This window comes from Sander lucioperca, chromosome 18 (genome assembly GCF_008315115.2).
Source record: "Sander lucioperca isolate FBNREF2018 chromosome 18, SLUC_FBN_1.2, whole genome shotgun sequence".
NCBI classification, from domain to species: domain Eukaryota; kingdom Metazoa; phylum Chordata; class Actinopteri; order Perciformes; family Percidae; genus Sander; species Sander lucioperca.
This window is the reverse complement of record NC_050190.1, coordinates 13,996,182-14,023,568: the sequence shown is the minus strand read 5'-3', so window position 1 is coordinate 14,023,568 and position 27,387 is coordinate 13,996,182. Positions and strand designations below refer to the sequence as shown.

The window sequence follows — 27,387 nt, the reverse complement described above, 5'->3', positions numbered from 1 at the left end:
TGTATGTCAAGCAATCTATCATAATCTCATTTTCATATTTTTAGCTTTTGAATAAGTTATCTTCTATGGGGAATTCATAGATTCCATATTTATAAATAATGTAGTACTACTCTTACTTAAGAGTATCAGAGAGAATCAGACTGTAAGCAGCCATTTACACGTATTGCCGTTTTTATTTAAAGTGACTCTGTTCATTGTTTTGCCTCTGACCTTCCAATTGTGCTAACAAACAGAAGTTGGGCTATAACATTTTCTAAGAGTTAAGTTTCATGGTGTTAATCTAGTCTACATTACCAAACCCAAACTGATAGAACAGTCACACAAAAGTTAGGGATCACATAAAACAATCAGACCAATCAGAATTGGTCTTAATTGTTTTTCATAATTTAAAGCAGCTCTTGGATTATTTTAAATTGTCATTGACATGTAATACATTTTTTTGATATGTGGTATGCATGTTATTTCTTCATATCCTGGCCAGAACACTCTAGAAATAGATGTTGAGAAACAAAATGTTGACAATATAAACAAGTAAGCACAGACTACAAGAATATCAGTTTATTTATCATACTGAAATGTGCATATGACACTGAGTCAGTAGTAGTCTTCTAATGTAAAAACAGAAGCCAGTACTGAACAGCACTAATACAAAAATACCAGGCACTAAGACAGAGACAATCACAAATGAAAATACAATAATATAATAACCTGTAACTATCTAACAAAAAATGTTTTCTTCAAAACTGACCAACAGGGCGATGCATCAGTTGCACTTTACTTTCACTAGCTCCTTTCAGGCACTTTAGCTTATTATTGTGACATACAGTATACACATGTCCATATACAAGTCCAGGATGTAAGATGTGTTGTGAGTCAAGGCAGCTTGGTGACGATTAGTGTCTAAATATTTATTCTCCACAACACTCTGGCTTTCATTATACACAAATTCAGGTCCGTCCCATACAACTGTTCCACCCGTTTTACACATTATAGACTACAATACTTGGAAATGTGAAGACACATAAATACATGGACAGGTAGTGTGTGCATTAAGTACCTAATTAAAAATGATGCTTTTGTGTAAACACTGTAAGACCACAAGTCTGTGAGACAGATATTGATTAAATTCCCTCATATTCAGAACAGTTATACATCACAATATTAGGGTCTTCTTCATGCAAAAGTGGACTAGAACTCCCAGGAGTCCATCCACTTCAGGCCAGCCATGGTGCTGCCCGGCTCATGTGCCAGAGGACCCGTCATGCCGTAGGAGAGTGGATGGAACAGGTAGAAACTGACAGACAGAGAATGGATTACAGTGATTTGTACAAAGTAAAAGAACCACTTCTACACAAAAATGTGTTTAGGCAATCTAAAAGCAGGCTAGCTGTTTCCCCCTGCTTCTAATCTTTGTGCTAAGCTAAGCAAACTCCAGCTGGCTGTAGCTTTAACTTAACAGACAAATAAGTGTCGTATCGATCTTCTCAGCTATCTCTCGGTAACAAAGAAAATTATAGTTTTTCCCAAAAGGTTTATTAACATCAGTGACACCCTCTTTCTTTACATGCAAGTGCAGAATTTTTTTTTTTTTTGAGTATTTGAAAAGCATTTTGGGAGAATCAAGGGAAAGTGAGAATTGGATGGATGTATAATCACAAGAAACCTCATTAAATGCAAAAGACATCACAAACTGACGGTGTACCGTTTATGACAGTGTAAGAATAAACTACATTGAAGTTTTCCTTCACAATAGTTACTCAGCTAGTCATCTCACCTGTAAAGAACACTGAACAGAAGAACCATTTGCCCGAGTGTCTGCAGACGATCAGAATAAGGTGGGCGGAGTATCAGGTCAGTGCTTTTCAACAGAATGTCGAATGTAATTCCTGTGAAAAACAAACAGTGAGTGCTTTGACCACAAACCTGTGACCAACATGACTGCTTTGTCTGTATCAGAGGTTTTCAAAGTCTGACACTGGAGGCTCCCATCAGATCAGACACAACAACCCCCCGCCCAACAAACCTGTCTACTCTAATACAAAAAAATAATACATTGATTGTGCAACTTTAAGTTAATATTAATGGATTTGTCTATTAGGATTCTTTATCTTGTTTCGATTTGGGGATAATTATGCTCTAAGATTTGGAACCACAGTTACCACAATGCTTTGGGGAATGTAAACAGCATAATATTGCCATTGAGTCACTGAGCTGTGGGCAACTTGTTTTTTTACATATAATAAATTTACATTTAGGCAAATTGGCACCATTAAAAGTATGCCGAATTAGCTATTAGCCGTTCCTATTTGCAATGGTCCCATGGATGTAGATAACTATCACTGTAAAATTTAAAAACCTGATGATACTTAGGCAAGTTTTGGAGTTAAAAAGGAGCTTTTCATTTTTCAATGATTTCTAAGTGGATTTATGGATGTTTACTCGTGATGGACATGGCTGATAATGGTATCCTCAGCAAGTGTAAGTCACACTGAAAAACAAAAAAATATTGGTATAATGTGTATTTGTTTATATTTGACTTGGTTATGACTCAGAAGAAAGATTTTTGACGCAAATTGTGTGCTGTAAGTACTTTAATTGCCTTTCACTTCATGTAGTATCTTTGCCACGTCTCTCCGTCCTCCCTCCCTGCAAACCTCTGGTCTATATAATGGAAGTATCCAAAATGCAGTAAGAGATTTGGTACCTGTTAGCATGCTGCTGAAGAGCATTGCAGGAAAGTAGTGGTGGTAGTAGAGGACACGGCCCATTGTATAGAAAGGTGCATAGTGCAGCAGCCAACCAAAGAGTAGCAGTCCTCCTTCTCTCATAAGCACATGAGAATGCTCTGAAAGTGGAGTACAGAACATTTATTTGATGTTTAAATCATCTTATTTTTTTTTTTATTTTTTTTTTACTGCTGCTGCAACCACGACCAGTCAGTACCACTATCAATAAGCACACCTATTCTTTTTTGGCTCAATGAGAAACCTCTTTGGATGGCTATAGACACCACTGCCACCATGATAGGATACAATCCCAAACTGGCCAGGTTCATCCACCAAACCACCTGCAAAAGAGTATTTATAGTGTTAATGTGCGCTGGTCAGAGAAGAGCGACAGTAGGAAAAATCAAGCAAGCCTCAGACAGACTTACAGGGTTCCCCAGCAGGTAAACACGATACTCTGTGTCATTCACTCCAGAAAATCTCAATCCCTTTAAAGAAATAAACCAAGAACATTTTTAGTTTAAAGTGGTTTTACATATAATTACGTTTTTTTCAAAAATGTACTTTATAAACATAGATCATTCAATGCACCTGATAGTTGATGGGCCAATGCCAGGGTTTTGAGTTCATCTCATTGTCTTTGGGTTTCAAGCCACTGTTACCCTAAAAAGACACATTTTATGTCAATAAATGATTTCTAATAAAACACATTTTTTTAAGCACAGATGGATTAACATCTTTTCTTATTGTTTCTTACTCTTATCATAACAATGTGGGACTCCAGTAAGATCTCCAGAAAATGGGGCTTCAGCACAGACAAACTAATATTGGGCACTGCCAGAACATGCAAGAGGAAAAGGAACATGTTGGTTAGTGTTTGACATCATAAAGTATAGACAAAAACATAGGAGCACAAAGAATGTTTTTTTTTTATCTTACATTTGGGGTTGATATGATCTTCAATGTTCCACTGAGAGCTTGGCGTCTCCTTCAAGTAGGGACTACAGGTCACCTCCACCTGTTCCCAGCCCCTGAACAGAAACAAAACTTTTGCTTTGACTGTCCGTACACATAATGAATCTTGAACAGAAAAGGAGGAGCAGAGAAGACTAGTCTTTACCACTTTGGGAGAGTCTTGCCAGAGGAGTAAAGCACACAACCGGTAGCTCGGTGCAGAAAGCGGACTTTGCTACGCAGCACCTTCACCAGGTCACCATTCTGACCTCCGCACACCTCCACCTGCCACAGGTCATTGGTGTCACCTGTGCCATTCTAACAACAGAGCAAAGGTGGAGATGCGTGTTAAGCTTGGGGCTTGGGGACATACAAATATATGAGGACATGCAATCAGAATCCTATATGTTTTTAATGCTGAATAAGGCAATTAATAGTTTGGCATCTCAAAAACGCAATAAAAGTAACTTTAACAGAAAACAAACTTCACCCGGAAGTCGTTTGACATGTCATCTGTCAACTGTACGGAGCAGTAAGGTGAAAAAAGTCATCTTTTTTAGTGGCGCTTTATGTTATGGGTCTACTCACAATGCCATAGCCTGTGACCTGGAAGTGTTTCTTGGTCAGAGGGGCTTCATGGAGGTGACCGTGAAGGTTACGGGTTGTTCTAAAAGGTCAACAGTCAAACAGTCAAAATTACATTATCACAAAAACATGCACATAATTTGGATTGGAATGACATTAAATAACGTTTTTCATTTCACTGCTCTGTGGAGTCATGATTCTTACTCTTTGTGCTCCAGTCGAATGATGTCACCATGACGAACCAGATCAGGTGTCCCAGATTGAGCTTAATAGGGATAAACGATAAGAGGCTCATACATTACTTCCGTATGACTTAAATTAATGCCATTGGTATCTCTAAAACAGTAAATCAACCCCATCCGCTCACATTCATTAGCATCCTGTCTGTGAACAAGCCACAAATTGTTATAGTCCTTATGGAGATAGGCTGTCACCTGTAAGTAAATGGCAGAGAAAACTGTTTATTTAGAATAAATAAAATTATCACAGATAATGGCATGTTTAATTATGTTTGTGAATGTTTCCCAGTGTTGCCTGACCTGCTGCTGCCTTGCTCCCACTCCCTCGGGGTATAAGTGCCAATGAGAGTGCAAATAGCCTCCAGCAATACGGAGGTTTTTTACTGTGATGGTTGAGCCATATGCCAGGTCTACATCAGAACAACAACATATTGCTTCGAATCATTACAAAAATTCCATTTAATGAAAAATTACGTTTGATAAAGGCTTAACAATAAAAATAGAATGTTACTTTGTGAAGAGAGTAAAATGTATGCAAACATTTCAGCCCATCTGGCTGCCGTCAATACTAAAGGAATGGGGAAAAAATTATTTGTACCCCACTTTTCTATTTTCTTATTAGTATTTAAACAACTGTTGTGTTTGGGACTCACACTCAGGCATGGATGCATTGTGTAGATTGTTCCCGATTAGACGGGACTGAAAGGCGGAGCTGAAGAAACCATCTCCCGGTCCACTGGTAAGAGAAAACAATCATGATTACTCAAACAATGTAGACGTCATCACGCAGTATTTAGGGTGAGATGAGCAGTAAGCACACTGTATCCATAATATAACAATCAGACACACCTTTTGTTCAACACAACAAAGTGGATTGCGAATATTGTAACGTAGAGGAAAAGTGGAAGCAGGATGAGTCCAACAACCCGAGCCAGGAAGTGCTTTGCAATTTCCACCTGGAGCCAGAAAATAAGGTGAGAAGGGCCTAACAGTTAAACCTCGAGCGTTACTCATCAATTCGATCAGTTACCAGTACCATTCAAAATTTGCTGCTGTTTACCAGTGAGAGGCTCAGGTCTCCCAAAAGCCTCCAGAGGTCCCAGACTGTATTCAGTCCAACCAGCAGGATGACAAACAGACCCACAAACTTCACTCCCAATGCCCCAGCAAGGTTTGCACCAGTCAGTACCAGCCACAGCCACCAGGAGGCAGCAAAAGGGCTGGGAAAAAAAGTTAGAAAAATGACCACATCGCATCAAACATTATTATTAGCAAGCAAGATTTGTTCTTGTTGGAAGATAGATTGGTATTGTTTTAGGACTGTAACTATAATTATCTTACCATACTTAAACCAAACCAAAATCAAGTCCTAGCGGTGTCCTACCTGCATCTCTGCTGGTTGAACTTGACCATGCTCAGCACTGCTGCCATGATGAAGAACATGAGTATAGGGTCTAACAGAATGTACTGGGAAATGGTGATAAAGCCAGTGTCTGCAGGATGAGGAAATTCAGCACAAATTCATTCTCCTTATTACAACAGGGTTATTTGACATTTAAATAGATATTATTAAGGTCCAAGATACTCTTTATATGTATCAAAATTCTTTTATTTTTTCAGGTAAAACAAGGATATTGGAAGGTTGAGTAGTTAGTGTATTGCAACTTCAACATGTTTTTGAGTTGTGCAACCCTTTTAAACAAGATGTTTACTCACCAAATATGAGCAGGATGGCAGTAATAAGGGCAGCACTGTGAGACTGAGACAACTCCAGCACTATGAGGTAGGCAAAGATTGGGAGACAGGAGCCCAACGCGGCACAAAACTGTAGGGTAAGAGGCAGGACAGGCACATCAGCAGCCTTAATGTCTTATAATTTAAAAGTTGTGAAAAGACCACATGTATACACTACCAGTCAAAAGTTTGGGGTCACTTAGAAATTTCCATTCCACTCCATTACAGACAGAATACCAGCTGAGATCAGTTGCATTGTTTTTTTAATCAGGGCAGCAGTTTTCAGATTACATTATGTGCTTACATAATTGCAAAAGGGTTCTCGGCTGTTGTAGAACGAAGTGGCTGATCTTTAATGCAATATCTACATTGCCCATTATCAGCAACCATTCATCCAATGTTCCAAAGGCACATTCTGTTTACTAATCTGATATAATTTTAAAAGGCTAACTGAGAAAACATTGGAGAACCCTTTTGCAATTATGTAAGCACATTATGTAATCTGAAAACTGCTGCCCTGATTAAAAAAACAATGCAACTGATCTCAGCTGGTATTCTGTCTATAATGGAGTGGAATGGAAATTTCTAAGTGACCCCAAACTTTTGACCGGTAGTGTATTTTCAAATTGCATTGTTAATCAATTAGAAAAGAGCAGGGTTTCTGGTGTGGAAAGAAGCTTACCCCTCTCATCCCCCAGTAGTTGTGATGTTTATATTTATCTCCTGGCTTTATGAAAGGAAAGGTGCCATCATAACCAGTCATGTAACCGGCGAGACCTATCAGCATCTGCAACGGATTAATGGCGATCAATACTCATACTAGAGTGGTTTCCCTGAGGACACTACACAAAAGGGAAACTCTGTGATCTCACTTTTCCAAGAGGAGGATGGACATCGAAAAAGAAGGTCCTGTTGATGTAGTAGCTTCCCATTTTTCCAAAGTGTGTCTCATCCCAGCTGGAACACCAAAACGAGTCATCATTAATAAATAAATAAATAAATAAATAATATATATATATATTTATTATTTATTACACACATACATATGCACAAAATCTACTAGCAATCATGACTTTTACTCACCACACATGAGGGGGCTCTGTTATCTTGTAGAGGCGTGTAGAAAAAGAAAGCCCCACTACCAACATCAGCAGCACTCTGGTTGGGGGATCCTTACTAAACTTTTCTCTGGCCAACAACTGAGCAGATGTCCCATTTGAACACTGAGTGTGTCCAGCATTCTGACTATTTTTATCCTTTGACAAAAGAGTGGATGGGGTTTGGAGGGTCTTTTCTGAGGTGGGAAAGATTTTCCTGTTTCGTAGTGTTGAAGTGTCCCCTGTTTTGTTCCATTGTGTAATGCATTCTTCCTTTGCCATTAGTGAATGAAACCTGTACTAAATTGACCAGATCACCTTCCAAACCAGGAAAGTCTAATATTTTGATATTACTACCTAATCATGACGTTACATCCATAACTATTATAGTTAATGGGTGATATCTAGATTATGCGTAACTGTGCTGTCTGGGACAAAAAACTAACGTTACATTAAACACATCTAACGTTAGATATTATCACACATATTTGTTACATTGCAGCAACGATATTAAGACATTTTAATCGATAACATACTTATCCTAGCTTGCTAACCAAGTGTCCACTCGTCAAATGGCGGCATTCCACACAATAATGTTTTATATTGTACATTTATGATTACAAATTACTAACCGTCCCTATCGCCTCAAATTACCGTTTTATTATTCAAGATTTAGCTAGTTAGCAACGAGAGAACACGAGAGGTTGCAGGCAACTCGAGTCAAATTAAAAACACGTATGAATCGAACTGGTTTCTGGGAGATGTATTCCAATGTGTTATTTATGTGGGCATGGCGTTGAAGGATAAACACAATTTCCCATAATCCTTCTGTGATAAATCCCAGGTTAACCAATTGGAAAACGTTATGGAATGGAAACGCAGTGATGTGCAGGGCTATTTGGCCACTAGAGGGCGATATAGTATAATACATAATTTTAATATTAAGATCCTATTTTCCCCTTCTTAGTGGAGAAAAATACTACATTTCAGAGGATAACTGCACTACTTTTTTTGGCAGCCATAGCTACTTTTAGATTTAGACTCAAAACAAATAGTTTACATAAAATGTTGCATTGTGATAGATTAAACTACACAACAATATATTAATATGGTAAAATTAGTTCTGCCTTGACCAGCTGCACCTTTAAGTGCTTCTTACATGCTACTACACCAAAGATAATACTTAAATTATCCAAGAACAATAATATGTACTAATAAAACACTCTGACTGTACTTGTAATGGAGTATTTTTACATTGTGGTATTACTACTTTTACTGAAGTCTACCATCACTGCCAAACATACACCTCTGACCACTTACATCACGATCCATATACCTGCACCAAACTGTTCAAGAACTACACTGCTTGGTGTAAGAAAGTCTAGTCTAATGAACGTCTAGTGCCTTTATTATAACTAGTCATAGTATACTACATACTACAACTAACCAAGTAATCTTGTTTTAATACAAATTAAATTCCACGGCAGCAAATACTGTGAATATAAATTCACATAGTGAACGCAAGGTATTGATTTCCATTTTTCAAAGTAAATGTTCAAAGAGATTGATATTTTTTATGTTTTTATTTTGATGACTGATAGTGATTACAGTCAAGAGGTAAACAAAATTAATGAGCATGATATTTCCAATGACCACAGCTTTACAACAAGACATTTAGTTATTTGTGGTTTTGAAAGGCTTTAAATATTCCAACTGTGACCTAAATGTTAGACTTCCGGTCTGATGATTTGAACAGCACAGTCAAGTACAGTGGACATCAAGTGGAAACATTTGTACAACTTGGGTTTATAAGTTATGAATGCATGTTAATTAGGATTAGGTCATCAACTTTAGTCATTCTCCAAAGTTAGAATTAGACTTTTATGTTTCTGCGCTGCTGAGAGAAGTTCAGTCCATTAGACAAGTAATGCCATTATTTCCTAAACCTGAATATAAAAGACAAAAAGGTATAAGTGGGAGTTCAGAAACCACGAGTAGGTCGATACTGTCTATGATACATTCATGACATAAGGATCCAACAGAGACTAAAAGAAATAATGTTCACAATTACTTATATTTAGCCATAAAGTTGTGACGCACAGAAGTTAGTGCTTGCATTTCAAAAGCATTGTCTTCGTAATGAACTTGAAGAGACAAAATGTCTGTGATTAGAACAGTGCTGCCACTTCCAAAAAAAAAAATACATTTCATTGTCTGCTCCACAGGGCAGGGTATACACACAGTTCCTCTGGTACAGTGTCAGCCACTCTCCTCATACATAAAAAGATATGCTTTAAAAAACATTTTTACAGACATGTATACATCTACAAAGCTATAATGCCAGTTTTTCTTACATTTTATGTTTTATGTCAAACAAAATATTGGTTGTGCTATAATGCATTAAGAGAATATGTAACAAAAATAATACATAGTACTAGATCTGTACAAAATATACCAAACCTCTCCAACGAAGCCTGTGTCTTTACATGCATTCAGAGATGCACACATGGGAATGATCTTATGTGAGATCTGGGATCCTTTTGCGTGTGTAACGCTGGTACATAAAACTAACCTTTCACTTCAAGCTGTGATATTTGTGGATCATGTCAACTAATTTACCTTCCTGTGGTTTTAGAAGTACCCTGGAATCAAACTTTGAGTCATGGTAAATATGGTTTTTACAGATGTATAAATTAATACTGTTAAAAAGAAAACAAAAATCGGGATCAGCAACTGAATCCATGTTGTCCTACTTCATCGCTGGTATTAAATGGTGTCAACAGAGGAAGGCAGGTTATACCTATTGCACCTTTTTTAAACATTACATAGATCATCATATACATCTACAGGCTTTCCAGGTCCAGGTAAAGGCCGAAGTTTGAAATGTGTTTGGCTGTGTTGACCTCTTACTTCTTGGTCCAGAGATTCTTCAACTTTAGCTTGTGGTTAATCTTGAAGAATAGAAAGGCAGTTGTGGGAAAAGTTCTTTCTGTGAATCTCTGATGTTTATCAACCCTGGCATCCGTTTAGTCCAAGGTCAATGCTAATCACAACGACTGAGTGAGGAAATTGGTGAGAGGTTTGACAGTGAGGCACAAGCTGATTTATGAGTGACTGATTTCTTATGACATTCCTTCTTTGACAAAAGACATTTATTATCTCCCCACGCTGTCTCTGAGGTCAATTGGTGAGGCAAATAAAACAAGAGGAATCAAGTATGCTCTCTGAAATAGGTCGCTTTCTTAGTTTGCAGAGGCCCGTCATGTAAATGAAATAAATAACACAACAAAAAGAAAGTGACAGAGAAAAAAATGTGGAAAATATATCTGCATATCAAATTGCCTGGGGTTACTGAATAAAACAAGATCAGTCCACAAAATCCCTTCAAGGCAAATGGATATCTGGTGAATACTAAATCCCATGTAATACATTCACTGCACAATTCCTGGTCCTCTTTAATGTGTATGAGGGGGTATGAATGTGTTCTGTGCTGAATGCGCATGTGTGCAATGTATGTATGTTTGCGTTTGTGTCTGTATGTGTGTGTCGGGAAAAGAGTTTGGACGTCTCAGCGGTACTGTTGGAGGTTTAGTGCGAGGCCCTTGGGGGAAAGGGCAGAGGGGTGTAAGGTGATCTTTAAGGGAGCAGGAATAGCTGGCAGTCTGTCTCAGTTTCCTGTCTCCACAAGCCCAGATGCTGGGATCTCTGGGATGCATTTGTGTGGCTCTGCGGAGGCCACGAAGCCCGGCAAACAGGTGCACTTGTATGACCCTTCTGTGTTGGTGCACTGCCCGTTCTGACACAAAGGCACCTTGTCGCTGATGTCCTCACACTCGTTTATGTCTGCAGGAAGAGGAGACATGACGAGTTAGTCAGCAGGGAGATTTTACAGCTGAAACAGCTGCCTGAGCAACATCTGCTGCTGAGTGGCCATATGGGTATATGAGGAGTGGGATACTGGAATGCTAAAATAATTCATACTTTTGATTTCACTTTAACCGTTCTTTCTTTCTTCCTTTTTTCCCTTCATTTCTTTCTTTTGTCCTTTCTTTCTTCCTTCATTTGTTTTTTCCTTTCTTCTTCTTTTCTTCCATGCTTTCTATCATATCCTATGACCTTCATCAGCAGAAGACTTTGAATCTCAACTGTGGAAGAAAAGTGCTTAAAGTGCTCAGACTATTTAAACATCTATAATCCTAGAGCTGCAATGATTGGTTGATTACCCAAAAGAAAATGAATCTGCTCCTATATTGAGAATCCATCAATCGTTACAAAAAGTCATTTTTTTCTGAGCAAAAATGCCAATTATTCTCTGGTTCCAGCTTCTCAGAAGTGAGGATTTGCTGCTTATCATCTTCTTACATTAAAGTGAATTGGATATTTTGGAGTTTTGGACTGTTAGGCTGACAAAAAAAAAGACGATGACTTGACCAAATGATTAATCGAGAAAGTAATTGGCAGATTCATTGCTAATAAAACTAATCATTAGTTGCAACCCTATACAATTTCATGACAACTAGGCAAACTCCAGGCATGGATGAAGATGATGTGATCAAAAGCTCCACAACAGCTACTAAATGGACCTGGAGGTGAAATTGTTGAAAATGGTATGCAATCTTGTGAACAATAAACAATTAGTTCCACAAAAGTTCACATTTGGAGGTACAAGGTTGTCACTCAACACCAAGGATATGTTGCATAATATCTCATCTTGTATATCTTAAATCAAACATTCCGTCATGTTGCGTGTCGGCTGGATGGGATCTGAACTTGAATTCCCAGCCATCTCGAGCACTCAACTATTCAGAATGATGGTAAAATTAACAACGCATTGGATTATGTTTCCTTTTGGCCTTCAAGTGATTTTTCTTTCCCCTTTTTCAGCCCGGGAGGTCTGATTGTCATTTCATAGCAGTCCATCTCAAATGACCCTCCTGTTTATGTCATGCTCTTCTAGGGAAATGTTCATGGTGATATTTATAAAAGGAGGCATGGCACGAGTTGCACAGCTCCCAGTTTCCACAGGGTTGAAATTCAGTCACTTTCCTTGGGAAAACGTCTGGCCTTCGAGCTGATAAGCTTGTACGCAGACAGAAAATTGTAATCATAGCATTTCATTACAACAAGACACTCTCACTTTCTTACAAAACAAACAAAGTACACTTAAAAGATATAATATATCATGTAATATACCGAGTGGCAAAGATTCAAGGCCTCCTTACTTTTGGCAAAGTGTGACTAGGGAATTTCAGACCAAAGGGTAACACACAATGATTTTAAGAAGTACACAGCTTTCATTAGTTCCCCATAAAACATAACTTAATGCAAGGTTGTTAAATTCAAAGCTTCTCCTTGAGCTTGATGATTTACCGCATGAAGGGTGACCTCACTGAAATTGATCCAAGACCTGGCTCCGAAAGGCTTAAACATGAAGAGTTCACTGCGGTTTGATTTCAAGATTCAACATCACATTTTGAAACAAGATTTAATGAAGTGATTTATTCCCTATTGATTCTGGGAAGTCCATGAACATTTTCATTTGGATGGCAGTCTACATGTGGGTGGTCTGTTGAGAAAGATATCAAAGATGCTGGGGAAAGAACTCACCTATACAGGCCATCTTGTTTAGGTCAAGTTCGTAACCGTCAAAGCAGTCGCAGGTGTAACCTTCTCGCACACGAACGCAGCGGCCATTTTCACACCCGTTCAGGATTCCACATTCCTCCGCTCGGAGACCCTCAAAGCCATCGTAGCGCTCTGATTAGACACACAAATATAGATTAGAAAGAAAGAAAAAAAAAGTCTTGGGATATTATGGCACATTATCATTCATTTTGAGTTATGGTTCTGGCCACCGGATGAATGCAAGTCCAATACACTTCAACAGCTCTGTTTTTGGTCTCCACCAACTACTAAAGTAAATATCTAAATACATCTAAATTATCCACTATGTTCACCAGCTTGTTGCTGACTGTCTGTCTGCTGCTTTTGCTGCTGTTAGATAGCAGGTAGGGTACAGTGTGTTTTTAGAGCCTGACCGCTGCTGCTCAAAACAACACCATGAGAGCTGTGAGAGTGAACCAAAACAGTAAAGTTGTGGTTCGGACAGCTGAAACTTACTGCTCGGTAAAGCCGATTTGGGTAATAAGTCTCTGTAGGTTCATACATAGTATTGCTTGAATAAATCTTTTTTTTAATGTTGTAATTTGCCCTTTGTATTGCTAATGATGAGTTTGATGACTTTGCACATCACTGGTCAGCTATGAGCTGTCTTTAGGGAACAAATATTGGTGATCTTTTTGGTGTTATGATTTTCAGAGCTCAGAGTGGATTTATTTACCACTGCATTACAGCATATAGTATACTGTATATTATACACAAATGACCCAACCTATGAACATATTGGGGATGAAAAACCACAGGACACATATACCCACCAGCATAGGAATCCACCGGTCGTGGCTGCTGCTGCCGTGGTCGAGAAATGGGGACACGGAAAGGTGGCTGTTGAACGCTGTAGTCATTGTCATTGAAGCCCTCAGGAATGTCATAGGGTCCTGCAGGGCTGCCATAACTGTCCCAGTATGGAGGAACAAAAGGCTCCGCAGGATCCTCCGGCCCCTCAAGACCGTACTCGTATCCTGGCCTCTCTCGCAGACTGTCTGTGCCTTCTCTCCGAGGCAGGTTGCACATCACTGCGTAGTCATCTGAATACAGCAGTTATATTTTGGATGATGATAACAATGATGTATTAATATAAAAAACAACAATAATTAAACTGTCTTATGTGCATCCTGCTTCTCACCAGAGTTTTTCCGGGGACAGAAGGCACACTGTCCGCTCCAGGCGATGCCATACAGGCAGCAGCATTCAGTGTATGTAGTTCTGCGTCCCTGGAGGGGTTCTGAACACATGTTGTACCCCTCCAGACGCTGCCAGCAAATATCCATGTGCACATCGTGATCAGGCTCTAGAGTTTCTGGGAGATAGAATGAAGAGAGAGAAAAAATACATAAAAGATACAGCTGTTTCAATCACCTAAATGTCATTCTGTGGTAGTAAAGTAAACCCATCCAAACTTGCCATTACAATCGTGCAACTCTAAGGACTGGACAGAACCCCACCTCCATCCATGGCAAAACACTTAAACAGGCTGACAGATTCAAATATCTCAAATAAACTGAATTAAACTAAACTAAACAAACTTTGCGTTGATCAGCTAATTAATTGATTGAATTGACTTTGCAGCATATAATCAGCAGTTACTGATTAATACAACCAAGTAAAAGTTCTACCACTGTGAAACTTAAAGGTCCCATATAGTAAAAAGTGAGATTTACATGTCTTTTTCGATAATAAAGCAGGTCTAGGTGCTATATAAATACTGTGAAAGTATCAAATGCTCAATCCACAGAGAAATGCACACGGTATTCAGAAACAATTAAATGAGCCGTCAGGACTTTAGGTTACTGTTGTGATGTCACAACTATACTATATATAGGTAGAAAGTGCCGCTACAGTGCCGTTACATTCATTCTCCGGCTGCAATAGCGGTGCAGAGACTCCAAGACTGCTGTCCAATCAAAGCAGACTGTGCTTTTTTCAGAAGGGGGCTTAAAGAGACAGGTGCTAAAACGGAGCGTTTCAGACACAGGGTGACTACAGGTATATTCAGACCCCCATTATGAGAAAAGAATGTGTTTTTGAACATTAAAGCACGTAAATATATATATATATATATATTCTGGTAGAAATCTAAAATACAAGTATGAACATGAAAATAAGCGTAATATGGGACCTTTAACATTTCATTTTCAAATGTTGTCACACCTTCTGTGATGTTGAGACCAATGCAGCGCCGTCGTGTGCTGTCCAGGACTAATGGAGGACTGCAGAAACAGTTGAAAGACCCGGCCGTGTTCACACATGCTCCATCCTCACAGGCGCTTCCAAATCCACACTCATCGTAATCTAAAAACACATTACATTATGAAAAAATGATCATTCAAAAGTGGTTAAAATGATTAAGGTGCAACATCCAGCATTTTAATCAAAAGAGTAGCCAAAACACTGGCATGAGACACAGGGGACCAATCATCTTGAATATGGTTTCATGAAATGAAATACCTATACAATGACATCCCAGTGTATCTGTTATGGATATTTTCAAATGTTAAAAACTTAAAAAGTAAAAATGTAAATTTTAAAAAATGAATGAAAAAAATGTAATTTCTTACCCACACACTCAAGCCGGATGTTGTCATAGTAGAAGCCAGAGCGACAGTAGCAGGTATAGGTAGAAAAGAGATTCGAACACTGTCCATTCTTACAAATGTCTGATCCAAACATCTCACACTCATTTGCATCTGAAGGGACAGAGAGAGATTTACACTTTGGTATTACGTAAGTGAGAGGGAAAGTAACAACAGTCAAAATGTTGGCACACTGCTTTAAAGTCATTCACTCCTCTTCTAAGAAGCTGTCAAGACACACTATGGTTACAGTGATTATTCAGGTATGAAGGCAGGTATTCCATTAAGCCTTGGCTAGCCGTAGAGACAGCCTCGTAAATGTGGTAAGGGATTATGGGTGTCTATCTGGCTTTAAAAGTTCATGCAGGTGGAAGTAAAATGGACTGCTGACATTGCACCTTTCAGTGCCAATATAAAGTTTTGTGTGAAGGGAAGCTGTAAAAGCTCAGGGATATCAATAAAACAAGTTAGTATTTATGCAAACATACCTATGTAAGGGCGCTGTTCTCCCAGGCTTTGTGTAGAGGCAACAGGCAGGGGTAATAATCCACTGCCATGAGGGCACAACTGGTTATAATCATCTGGAAAATACAAATTGGATTCATTAGTGAAAGAGAAGACAAAACAAAATGGCAATCACACACACTGAGTAATCTTTATCCACTTTATTCTGATAAAGTGTCAATACAGATTATCAGCCTCTTGTTGTACCTCTTCCTGGGAAAGGACAGGCATGAATCTCGCAGTTGTCCCCCCAGCCGGCCCCCACCGTGCAGCAGCACTCCTGCTTGGTGGTGTTGCGAGACAAGACGTTGTCGCAGAAGTTGGCGTCGTTCAAGTTATAGTAACACTCTTTCCTCTCCTCAGCTGAGGGAGCGGACGGAGGGACTGGAGCGGCGGGTGTCGGGTCAATATCAGCTGTAGATGAACAAAGAAAGCATTTCTTCAGGACAGGAAGGGTAGAGGTCATGGTTAGCTATAGAAACACACCTGTGGATATGGTTGAGATTGGGTTAATTAGGAGGGCAAACTGATAGAACAGCTTGAACGCAAATCTCCCAGTAACATACAGTTACAGTAGATCCTACACTTCAGTAGCACATCCTCATACAGTAACAGCATCGAGTGGCCTCTGCTCTCCATCTGTCAGAGTGTGTCCACATGTCTCCAGCAGGTAGTGCATTACGCTCGCCTGCCACTGCTGAGCCTGCTCATTTGTCCAAAGGCATGGGCTCACGCATTTCACCCTTAAGCTGCAGGCTTAGCCAAATGGAAACACTGGCATGTGAGTCAACACACCATTCACTCTCACATGATTGATTAACACACGTCAAAAGCAAACAGCGGAATGTGGCAAAAAGGTACACAAAGGCATAGCTGGGGTTTAGTGCCCAGGCAGAAGAAAAAACATCCCCGCTGAGGGCGCGCCGCTTAATAATGTAAATACGCCCACTTTGTGTACACATACGCCGATCAAGCTGGAGATGTGATGGTGTTTCCATGACACAAAAGCCCTTTTCTGTCATTCTGAAATTGCAGTATGTTGCATATCTGTAACCTCTGCACTTAGATAATTTTAGCACGGAAGAAAGCAATGTGTCTTTAGCCCTAATTGCCAATAGCTACACCTTATCCCTGTTTGTCTTGGTGAGGAAATCGGTTTACAGTAACTAGGCCCTTAGGGTATTTACTTGGCTCTACTGGATGAGTTACCTCATCAGTCGTTTGAAGGATTAGGCTAATAGACATTTTTGTAGTCAACCCACCCAACTATAACCCTAGCCTATAAAACAAATGGAAACAGCCAGGTCAAGAGACGTGGAGTAAGTCATGTCCACCTCGTCACCCTTGTTTGGATAATGAGAGACGGCTCATTAAATCAGGGAAAACTCCGTCTCCCAATGATGGGATGGAGAATTAAGTCCTGTGGGTCACTGTGAGTGCTAGTCCTGCTCCATTACCCAGGGAGCGGCACTGGCTGGTGATGGGATCAAATTCCTCATTGTCGTTGGGGCAGATGCACAGGAAGCTGCCATCGAAGTTCTCACACAGGGCCTCCCCGCACAGCGCCAAGCTCATCTCGCACTCGTTCACGTCTGAGAAAGACAGGAGAGGAGGGCGTGAGGTCAGTAAAGGATCAGGCACATACGCACAGGCATGCGCACAACAAGGTCGTGGCGAGGTCGCACAAAATAATCTTAATCATCTTGTTACTGGAAGAGTAGTTCATATCCAATTGACAGAAAAAATACTTCATTAATGCATTATAGACATATACACTTCTTTGTAGTGATTGATTCACTCCTACTCTATCTGTGGCTCTCAACCTCAAGCCTATTGGTTCTCTAAAAAAAAAAAAAAGGTTCACAAATATGTACTTTCATTTTCAAAAAAGGCTAAATGATTTCTTCAAACAGCTGGGCACTGTAGTTTTTAGCAAACATTACTCAAACAGGTGTAAATAAAGCATTCATTAGGTACTATTTTCAGATGCGAAATACACATTTGGTGCTCTAGTGAATACAACAATGAAGCTCTATGGCACAGAGGAATATGTTCTGTATGTATCAGGCTTTGGCTACACAGACAATACTAGTTAGTTAGTTAGTTAGTTGATTAATTCATTGTTGGTTTTGGTGTTTTCATAGGATTTTTAGAAAAACAGATAGTATCCCTACGCTTATCTTTTAATCAGTAATGTACAATGAATATTTATTGAAGACCAGTTACAGACCGACACATTTGCTCATGTCTCCGGGCAGGTTGGTGTAGCCTTGGTCACACTGGCAGCGGAAGGAGCCGTCTGTGTTCTCGCAGAAGCCGTGGTTCCCACAGATGGTTTCATTAACACACTCATCAATATCTGCGAGGCGAGAGCACACAGAGATGTGAGCACAACATTAATATTTACAACTTCACCCTGTGCAATAGACTTTCAAACTGCCGGGGTAAACATGGCACCGCTTTTCCAAAATAAACATCACTACCATTGTGACCTTACAATAACAACAGAAATCACTGCCATCATAACATGCCAGAAACGGTTTACAGATTAGACAATTCATTAAAAAGGGTTGTCAAACTTAATGTTTGTAAATCATTTCATGGAGACTCTCTCTGCATCACAGCAAAACAGTGAAATTGAGTGTGGTATGGATCTGAAAATAACTGCAAGTGAATGTTCTTTGGTTGTGTCAATGGAGTGAGAAGTGACTGTTAGGTCACTGGGATGTTGACAAAGTGTAAGAGACGGAGGAGTTTACAGCGTGCAGCCAGAATTCAGCATTTACCCAGACACTGTAAAAGCAGTTGGAGAAAGATGGCTGAGGTGGCATGAACAGGAGTTTATTCCCATGCTAATCAATGAACATGTTTAAGCTCATTTTAATGTGTTTGACATCAGCAGTATAGTAGATCTAAAATGGTACCATGAAAAAATTCTGAGCATAGGACTTGTACTGTAGGATTTTAGGCCCAAAGGGACCAAATCTGGCAGACGGCAGCCTACAGTAGTTTGTTGTTTGCATGGCAATACATCATAAAACAAGTTTAATAAAACCAGTGGACATGTTATATGTCAGTGTGAGAGAAAGAGACATGGAAGTTGAGACTGTTAACACTGGACCATGTAACAGCACTGCTGATTGCCTACCACTCGCTGTTTAAAGGCAACATTTGTGAGCAATTTCTTATTTCTTTGGCCTCTCGAGCAGAACACTGGAGGGCAAGTCTGATTATAATTGTTTAAAAAACAATCAGAGAGTTTAATGATCACACTTTAGTCACGTGAATTTATTCTCTGATCAGTTTAAACTGCCACTGGTCAATGTTAACATCTTAAAGGAATACGCCACCGTTTGTTGAAATAGGGTTAGTCACCGTCTCCTCTATATTTATATAGGTGGGCAAACGCATTTTTGTCAGTGCATGCATTGTCTTAGTCCGGCAGAGCCGCTGCTAGCTTAGCTTAGCGTAGTGAATGGAATCCTATGTTGCCGTTAGCATATCGTGAGTAAAAGTGACCCAACAACAACAAAAACAAATTACTTCTTGTGGCCTGCGTATTTACAACGAGTACAAATAGCAATGCAGATTAAGACTAGACGATTTCCTAGGCAGATATTGACTTGGGACTATATTGGGTGGAAGTAGGCTACAGCCGAAGCACTGCTACTCGGGTGCAGATATATCACGCAGAATAACCCTATTTCAACAAACGGTGGCGTATTCCTTTAAATCTGTTTCAGGGTCACATAACCACAATTTATCAGTTTTTCTGAACTGAGTGTTTACTTGTTCAGAGCACAAATGTCGATACAAAATGGCCTATTCATCTGTTTCAGTACTTGGTCTGTAATAGCATCTTTTGACCATAGATTTATGAGAAATTTGTTCCACAACTCGTTAGAAACCACATTGTGTTCACAACTTACAAACTATTCAGTCAGAGATGAAATGAAGTCAGTGCTTGTATATTTTCTGCAAGTCGTTAAGTTGGGAACATTATGACAGACAGTTGACAGATGATAGGAACTGTGCTAATAAAATTAGTTGACCCACCACTGTGTCTGTTTTATCAGAAGTATGATTACATTTTTTCTTGACTTTTTAGTTTCATAACAACCCTCCATGACCATTCCATTCAAAGTTTCCATGACTAATAGTAACTCCACTGGAGTGATCACAAGTTTAAGAAAAAAGGGGGGAATGCAGACAATACAATCACAACAATTTCAATACTTACAAAACATTTTGATCCGTTTAACATTCTCATACATAAGTCTGCCTCTAACATCAGTTAGGACAAAAAGTCAAGTCCAGTGGCAACGTTTAAAACACACCAGTTGATGGAGTGCAAAGCACAGTCATTCACATATTGTCTAAACCAGTTTCATATAGCCTCAGAGCACTCATAAAGGCTGTATCAACTGAAGAAAGTGGGCCAGAAGAACCACAATCCATTTGATTTGAACAGTGTGCTTGGCCAGGGCCTTGTGTTCCCCTCCAACACAGACAACTACTTTGTCAGGACTGCTAGGGGACAAGTTATCTGTCAGTGTTGCCGTCCTGACTTGGCCACTACTCCAACATGCCTCCGGGGTCAGAGACAGAGGCTCCCACAAGCTAATAAAAACTGCTGCAGAGACACTATTGCCTTTGTCATTTGTAAAAACCTTTAACAGGAAATGCTGAAAAGGATTGCTCAAATAGACTTGTAGGCTCAAATGGTTGCAACATGATGAAAAAAGAATGGATGGACACATACTGAAAACCGCCAACCCATTGGATTTGCATTTTGCAGCTGAGGATTGAGATGCCAAACCGGTGTAGAAGTGGCAACGTTTTTTGGATACTACATTACAAGTAACTGAAAAATACATTTTTAAGAAGAATGTTCCCACAGTTTAATCAAGTGTATTCTTAGAGTAAGGTGAAAAGTATTATATATCAGAGTTTGAGGAACATTTCCTCAAGTGTGAAGAGCTTAAGTAGAGTTTGGAATGTTGGAATGACAGCGGCTGCCATCTGGGAGGTCTGGGAGGAAGGCGATGAAAGCTCTCCACTAATATATAAAATAATCAGTGCCTTCAGGCAGATTTTCATTCATGTGTAACATGGAACAAAATCTGTTGCAAACCACATGTTGTGATGAGATGCAATCAAAGTATCATCCCGGGGAGGAATGAGAGCATCGAGACCAAAACAAATTTAATGGCCTTTGTTTAATTTTTTTTACTTGACCAGCCATTTAGATCTGTCTTGCAAGCAGAGAGTCGGCTTGCTGATCACAGCACTAATGGTTTGTGGGGAAAAAACAAATAATACAAAATGAGATAACTAGTCTCACACCAACAGGACGTGGGGTTGCCTTTCTTAGTCTTTCCATGTAATAGTCAGTTACGTCAGGACCCATGCAGAGCTGTTAACTGCCTGGAGGGAAGAACTGAGGCAGGGAAGAGGTTGAGGAGTTCATTTGAGGTGGGAGGAGCTGAGGTTAAGGGACGTCCTGGCCCAATAGGCACTTATGTTAATGGTCTGACACAGGAGGACCTGCTTCTTGGATCCGGTGATGCTGCGGTTTGGGGGGGGGGGACTAGGAATGGTTAATGGTTCAGGTCTTTGTGCCATGTGTTAATCTGGAGCACATGGTGGCAGGCAACAAAAATATAAGAATCAGTGACTGTTGGCTCACCCCTCCACAGCCCACACTTCTCCCATATTCTCTAGGCAACCCCTTGTCTGATTGGACCTATATGCAGAGGTTATTTCACATGTCAGGCAAGGATGAGGTGAGCTATTTGTTTTCAGGGAAACATGTTTGGGCGCTTTATCTGACATTACATCTACAACCTGTTAACCGTGGAAGTCAAACTGTCATATCATGTAATATGCGCTAGTTTTGGTTTCTGAAGCAGCCAGGTGCTCGTTGTGTTGCAGCCTTGGAGCACAGTAAGCGGCACTCTAGTGTGGCTTTATTTTACGTTGAAAAAGCCCTGTAAAACTGCAAACCACCATTGAATCAAAATAAAACTTTCCTCTTATTTGTGAAAATAAGCATGTGACCCGTTTCAACTCCACCCCTCAAAGAATTGCAATCGAGAATCGATAAAAAACGGAATTGAAAGGAAGAATCGGAATTGGAATCAGAATTGTTAAAATCCAAACAATGCCCAACCCTACAACAGCATAATCCCACACACACACACACACACACACACACACACACACACACACACACACACACACACACACACACATGGTAAAGTCTTTAGATTTCTATACGTTTAAAGGGGTGGGAGGTTGGCAAGTGTGTGACCACAGACAATTTCCACCCTTGGGCAAGTCTTATTAAAGACATGGCATAGCTTGAGGGAATTTATGACCATGATGGTGAATTAAACCTAAAAACAATGACCTGTGACTACTACACACATACCGCCTTTTTTACATGCCCAAAGGAGCCCTGTGTATCACATCATAGCAGAACTACAGCCCTCACCGCACAGTTGCAGCTGACGCGCTGCTGTGGAAAAAACACTGTTTTCCCCTTTTGTATTACGGCCTCTAAATCTAAATGAGTGCTGCGAGCAGAGCCAAAGACAACCGCTTCCCCTTCGAAGGCCGGTGAGTAAAAATAAAACAACGCCCCTCACAGAAACTGCAAATTACAGTGTCTGGCCTCTTCTTAAATATTTGATGATTTTTACAAGCAGACAGAAATGCCCCGGAGTAATTGAGCTCCCTCACTGGACTTTTATTGGGGTGACGGCAGCATCTCCCACAACTTGCAATCGTAAGGTGAAACAGGCCGCTATTGTGTGCTGTGTTGGGCTTCGGAGGGAGAGAGGGCTTGGTTCTCAAACTGAGGCTGTGAGTCAATGCTGGGCTGTATGAGTGTTTGTTATGGTGTCTAGTGAAAACACAAACAGCTAGCGTCACAACATAGCAATGGGGGAAAGATGGTCAGACACGGTCATAACTGGGCACCCATACAGGGCAGTAAAACTACGAGTTTTGTGGCACCATAGGGGACAATGTGAAGCTTTTTCAATCAGGTCCTGCCGAAAGATTCCACCATAGTCTACAGGATATGTCAGGTAAGAAAATGTATAACTCATAGCACAGAACATGGCACTGATTTGAACTTATATGAGCTGCTTAGCAGTATTTTGACTCTGACACTAAAGGAGCGGAGGTCAGCAGCTGGTTTCAATCTGCCCTTATCACACTACAGGCCCCGCCACTCTTTGACTGGTGCCAGACAGGCAACACCATAAAGTGCAGTGAGGAGGCAGCCACACATAGCTGAGATCAGGGTGATGGAGGGGGCGGAGGTCTGATCTGTCACTGATCAGCATATTCTCCCCGGATCTCCATCTGTCGGTAGTCCAATAAAAACTCAGAGTCATGAGAATATGTGAAGCCGCACTGCACTCCAAGTGCATCTCTACAACGGTAACAGTCTCCTTCTCTAACACAAACACACAAGCGGGGATGCAAAACCCACATTTAACCACATGCACACACACACACACTCGCACACACATACGCACACAATCACCCGCAAACACCCACAGCCTCCATCTGCAGTCCAACACATCATTCCATTCGGATGCTATCAGACTGCTTTCCCCTTCTCGCCTGCCACTCTCCGGTGACTGTTTGGATTCTGTCCTTGTATAAGGAAAATATTTGGCCTTTTGTTTTTGTTTCTCGTATTTCTCCTAAACCAGTCTTGTTGCTTTATGGTGCTAAGAGAGCAACAAAGACAAGCAATGCTGTGCTACAAAATAAAGAGCGATAAACTCAAAGTGTTGTGCAACAAACCATATTAATATCTCAAGCCCAAGGTGTATAATCCTGCCAGTAAACACAGAAAGCTTCATGCATTCTGCTGGTCATGGAGATGTGTCTGTTGTTGTTGGCCAGCTGTGGGCCCAGATGTAGCATAAGTACAAACCTAGTCAGTCAACCCAGGTGACTGGGTGCCTCCATAGGGGGTGGGGGGTGGGAAGGTAAGGCCCTTCAATCATATCCCCTCTCAAAAGGAGAACAGCGGTTATCAGGTTCCACTGTGTGTCTCTGCCAGAGACACTCCATTAGCTCCGCTGTCCGGAGGATGAGACCATTATCAGCTGCTGGCGTCACACACCGCTCCAATGACAATGCACTCCTCTTTCTAAAGTGCCCCAATTTCAGGGGCCACTTCTCCTCATCTCCCCCATGGCCTCTTGTGCATGAATACCTTGAATACCTGATAGCTCTTTGATTCGCATCAGCCTCTTTGTGTCTGCATGCCAAACAGATATCATTATCTATGCACAGAGGGAGAGTCCTGAAGAGTATGTAGAGTGCTGAGTTGATTTGGGGCTACACTCTACACTATCTTTAACTACAGCCCAAAATGGTGACTGGTACAAAAATAGGTAGGTCCATACAATGCATACATCCCTTGCTTAAGTTTAAAGACAGTTAGCCTAAAAATCTGCCTGTTTTCCTTAACATAATTGTGTGTGCTGGTCTTTTAACTATGTGGTTTGACCACTCACCACAGTCTGTGGCGTCTTCTCCCTCGAGGCCAGGCTGGCAGCCCATGAAGCACCGGTAAGAGCCGATGGTGTTTTCGCAGCGCCAGGTACCACACACTGAGCTTCCAAACTCCTTGCACTCATTCTGGTCTGTACAGTGAAAGAGAGAGAGACAGATGTTGGTTAGTAACTGACAAACAGAGGCACAAACCTAACCACATGTGCAATCAGACACTAACACGGACGCATGCACCCCCGCACACAAACTATTCCCTCCACTGCGCTGCTGCTTCCAGTGTAATGGCTGTGCAGCAGGAGTCGGCCAGGAGACCTGTGGTGTAGCTGTCCTCAGTAAACGCAGCAGGCAACAGGAATGGCCAAGAACAATATTATCACAGCAACCAAAGAACTTGTGAAGGAGCTAAAGGGAGACGTTCCAGGGGGAGAAACACCTCCTGCTCACAATGGGGTCATTCATACTTCCCTCAGGGGAGAGGGAGTTCAGGGCTCCAGCCGTGTAATCCAGGCACCCCTCACTCCTGAGACCATGGAGTAGAACCTCTAAACCAGGCTTGGACACTTTTACTGGATCCCAGTCCCCATTGCCTATAGATAATCAATCATAGCCAACTGTGCTATACCGGGTACACTTAAGCCAAAATGTAGCTTTTTTCTACAGTATTATTCTGTCTTACCTTCACAGTCAGCCGTGTCAGCGTTGAACTTAAAGCCAGCCTCACACAAGCACAAGAAAGAGCCATCAGTGTTAAGACACTCGCCCCGGATGCACACCTTGTCTTTACTGCATTCGTCCACATCTACAGTAAGGCAGAAAGAAGGGGAAGAGAAAGGCAGACAAATTAAAAGAGATAATTGGAGAGAGGGTGGGTCAAGATCTGTTACATATTGATTATCACTAAATATCCTCATATATCATCTGTCTTTGTTACGTCCACAGGGAACACCTCTCCTTTTAATAAGTATCAGAAAAAGAATGTGTAATCAAGCGCTTGTCTGAGCACAAGATACATTGGCCATTTGGAGCACTTAACAGTATACAGTACTGGCAAAGGTTAAAAAAAAAACATCTACCTCAGCTTTTCAGGCAGAGAACATTTCCCTCCGGCTCGAAAATATGAATACTGAATGCGACATGCTTGATTAGCCGTAGATTGGTGGATAATAGCGGCATTACAACATAACCTTTAAGGCACTTGGACCTTGGGTAAAACAATGTGGGGAAAAGGCAAGAAATTCATCACTGGGGAAAAAGCCTGTCTTCATTTCCAACCTTTAATAATCAGATGAATCTTTCAGAGACGACAAGACAAACACCCGTTTGCAAAGATAGGGAGAAAATAGCCCAGACTATAAGTAAACACATAAATATGCTATGACTGAATAGCTTTGGAGTTAATTCAAGGAGTTCAAAGCCTGTATTGAAAGGCACAGCAAGGCCATGGCACAACCTGTTGATTTGGATTAAAGTTAGATCGGTTTCAGTCTGCAGTCAGTCCTTTATTATGTATGTTCTGTTTTTGCTGAAAGACTGGCCTGGTCAAGGCCAAGCATCATTTTGGCCTCACCTGACTAAACCTTTCATTCTTTCATTCCCATAAACTTACATACCCTCATCCTCCCTTCTCCTCCCGCTGCATGCTCATATCAGAGGGGTCTGGCTTTCATTGTGTCAGCACTGTACACACAATGGCAGGCTGCAAGAAACTATACGACAACTGCTGATTTATAGGATAATTAGAGCCGGCTATTTGTTGTGGCGGGCAGCCAAAGTACCTGATGCAGGCTGGGCAGTTTGCTCAGAGTCTGCATACGAAGCCTCAGTGTTCAAGGACTGAACCTAGTCCTCTACTGTAAAGTCAAACTTGCCCATTTGAGGACCATGCCAGCGTCTTGCAGGGTTCTGAGATCCAGACCTACCTGCTTTACATCATGACAGGATATTTCACTGCCAGACATCCTGCTGTTTACTTAACTTCACCTCTTACTGTACTTGCAAGACACACCAGAAATAACACTGATCCAATTCTGACATCTGAGCCAAAATTATTTCATGTATTTTGACAGAAAATGCTCCAGTTTGTTGAAAAGAAAAGCCTTCCTCAGCTGATGATCAGACTACATTTTTTTTTCCCATCGCTGTGACCAATGGGTCACTGGGTGCGGCTGGAATAACATCAAACTGATGTCCGAACGGAGAGTGAACTGAGACAGTTGATGAGGCCACGGCCAATTACACAGAAAGGCCAGCCTGAGCACTCATGCCAAGGGTCCCAGGCCTGATCTCAGCACCCAGGACAGTGTGGCGAGGATACTCTCTGTCACCATGCCATCCACTGAATAAAAAAACCTTGTGCAAGCCAATAAAGTTACTGTAAAATGCTTGAGTAATATGGGCTACAAAATCATTATTACATTATTACCAACTTTTTCCAATTTTGACCCTGCCTCACCCAACTACACAAGGCCTATTAAATCATCTAAAAAATAATTTCCCATTGCTATTACTGCTCTTGCGGCAATGTGTTACTGTACCTTGGCAGCCGGTCCTTCCATCGATGGTGGTATATCCATCAGGACAGATGCATGTGTAGGAGCCCATAGTGTTCAGACAGTCTCCTTCTCCGCAGATCCCCACAATGGTTAAACACTCATTGATATCTGTCACAAATATGCACACACAGCTGTGTCAAGATGCCAACACGAGGTAAGCCACGAGAAACAGTTAACCACTAATGGTATGTATCAGATGA

At 40.8% G+C, this 27,387-nt stretch overlaps 2 protein-coding genes across 5 annotated transcripts in view; both read right to left on the bottom strand.

Moving 5' to 3' along the window:
• Nucleotides 1-543: 543 nt before the first annotated feature.
• Nucleotides 544-8,094, bottom strand: pomt2 (protein-O-mannosyltransferase 2). Of its 3 annotated transcripts, XM_035994601.1 has the most exons (22): nucleotides 7,808-8,094; nucleotides 7,322-7,762; nucleotides 7,111-7,195; nucleotides 6,921-7,025; nucleotides 6,221-6,329; nucleotides 5,889-5,997; nucleotides 5,565-5,724; nucleotides 5,354-5,460; nucleotides 5,158-5,240; nucleotides 4,805-4,914; nucleotides 4,633-4,699; nucleotides 4,470-4,530; nucleotides 4,269-4,347; nucleotides 3,847-3,998; nucleotides 3,666-3,757; nucleotides 3,484-3,560; nucleotides 3,318-3,389; nucleotides 3,155-3,214; nucleotides 2,962-3,067; nucleotides 2,705-2,845; nucleotides 1,775-1,886; nucleotides 544-1,294 (listed from the first exon to the last, which is right to left on the bottom strand). In XM_035994601.1, the coding sequence occupies exons 2-22, from the start codon at nucleotides 7,615-7,617 to the stop codon at nucleotides 1,189-1,191; spliced, it is 2,289 nt and encodes a 762-aa protein (XP_035850494.1). In that variant the 5' UTR covers nucleotides 7,618-7,762; nucleotides 7,808-8,094; the 3' UTR covers nucleotides 544-1,188. The 3 variants fall into 3 exon arrangements, with proteins under 3 accessions (XP_035850494.1, XP_031134961.1, XP_031134963.1); XM_031279101.2 differs by having other exon boundaries at nucleotides 7,322-8,094; XM_031279103.2 differs by lacking the exon at nucleotides 1,775-1,886 and having other exon boundaries at nucleotides 7,322-8,094.
• An 805-nt stretch (nucleotides 8,095-8,899) lies between these two features.
• LOC116035540 (latent-transforming growth factor beta-binding protein 2) overlaps nucleotides 8,900-27,387 on the bottom strand; it is an 86,725-nt gene continuing 68,237 nt past the window's right edge. For both annotated transcript variants that reach the window (XM_031278661.2, XM_031278660.2), the window contains 13 exons: nucleotides 27,170-27,295; nucleotides 25,312-25,434; nucleotides 24,638-24,766; nucleotides 18,322-18,450; nucleotides 17,549-17,683; nucleotides 16,299-16,505; nucleotides 16,076-16,168; nucleotides 15,573-15,701; nucleotides 15,166-15,306; nucleotides 14,141-14,314; nucleotides 13,773-14,042; nucleotides 12,943-13,092; nucleotides 8,900-11,178 (listed from right to left, as the gene is read on the bottom strand). In XM_031278661.2, the coding sequence (XP_031134521.1) occupies nucleotides 11,003-11,178; nucleotides 12,943-13,092; nucleotides 13,773-14,042; nucleotides 14,141-14,314; nucleotides 15,166-15,306; nucleotides 15,573-15,701; nucleotides 16,076-16,168; nucleotides 16,299-16,505; nucleotides 17,549-17,683; nucleotides 18,322-18,450; nucleotides 24,638-24,766; nucleotides 25,312-25,434; nucleotides 27,170-27,295 (1,982 nt within the window). In that variant the 3' untranslated portion in view covers nucleotides 8,900-11,002. The remainder of the gene's footprint in view (nucleotides 11,179-12,942; nucleotides 13,093-13,772; nucleotides 14,043-14,140; nucleotides 14,315-15,165; nucleotides 15,307-15,572; nucleotides 15,702-16,075; nucleotides 16,169-16,298; nucleotides 16,506-17,548; nucleotides 17,684-18,321; nucleotides 18,451-24,637; nucleotides 24,767-25,311; nucleotides 25,435-27,169; nucleotides 27,296-27,387) is intronic.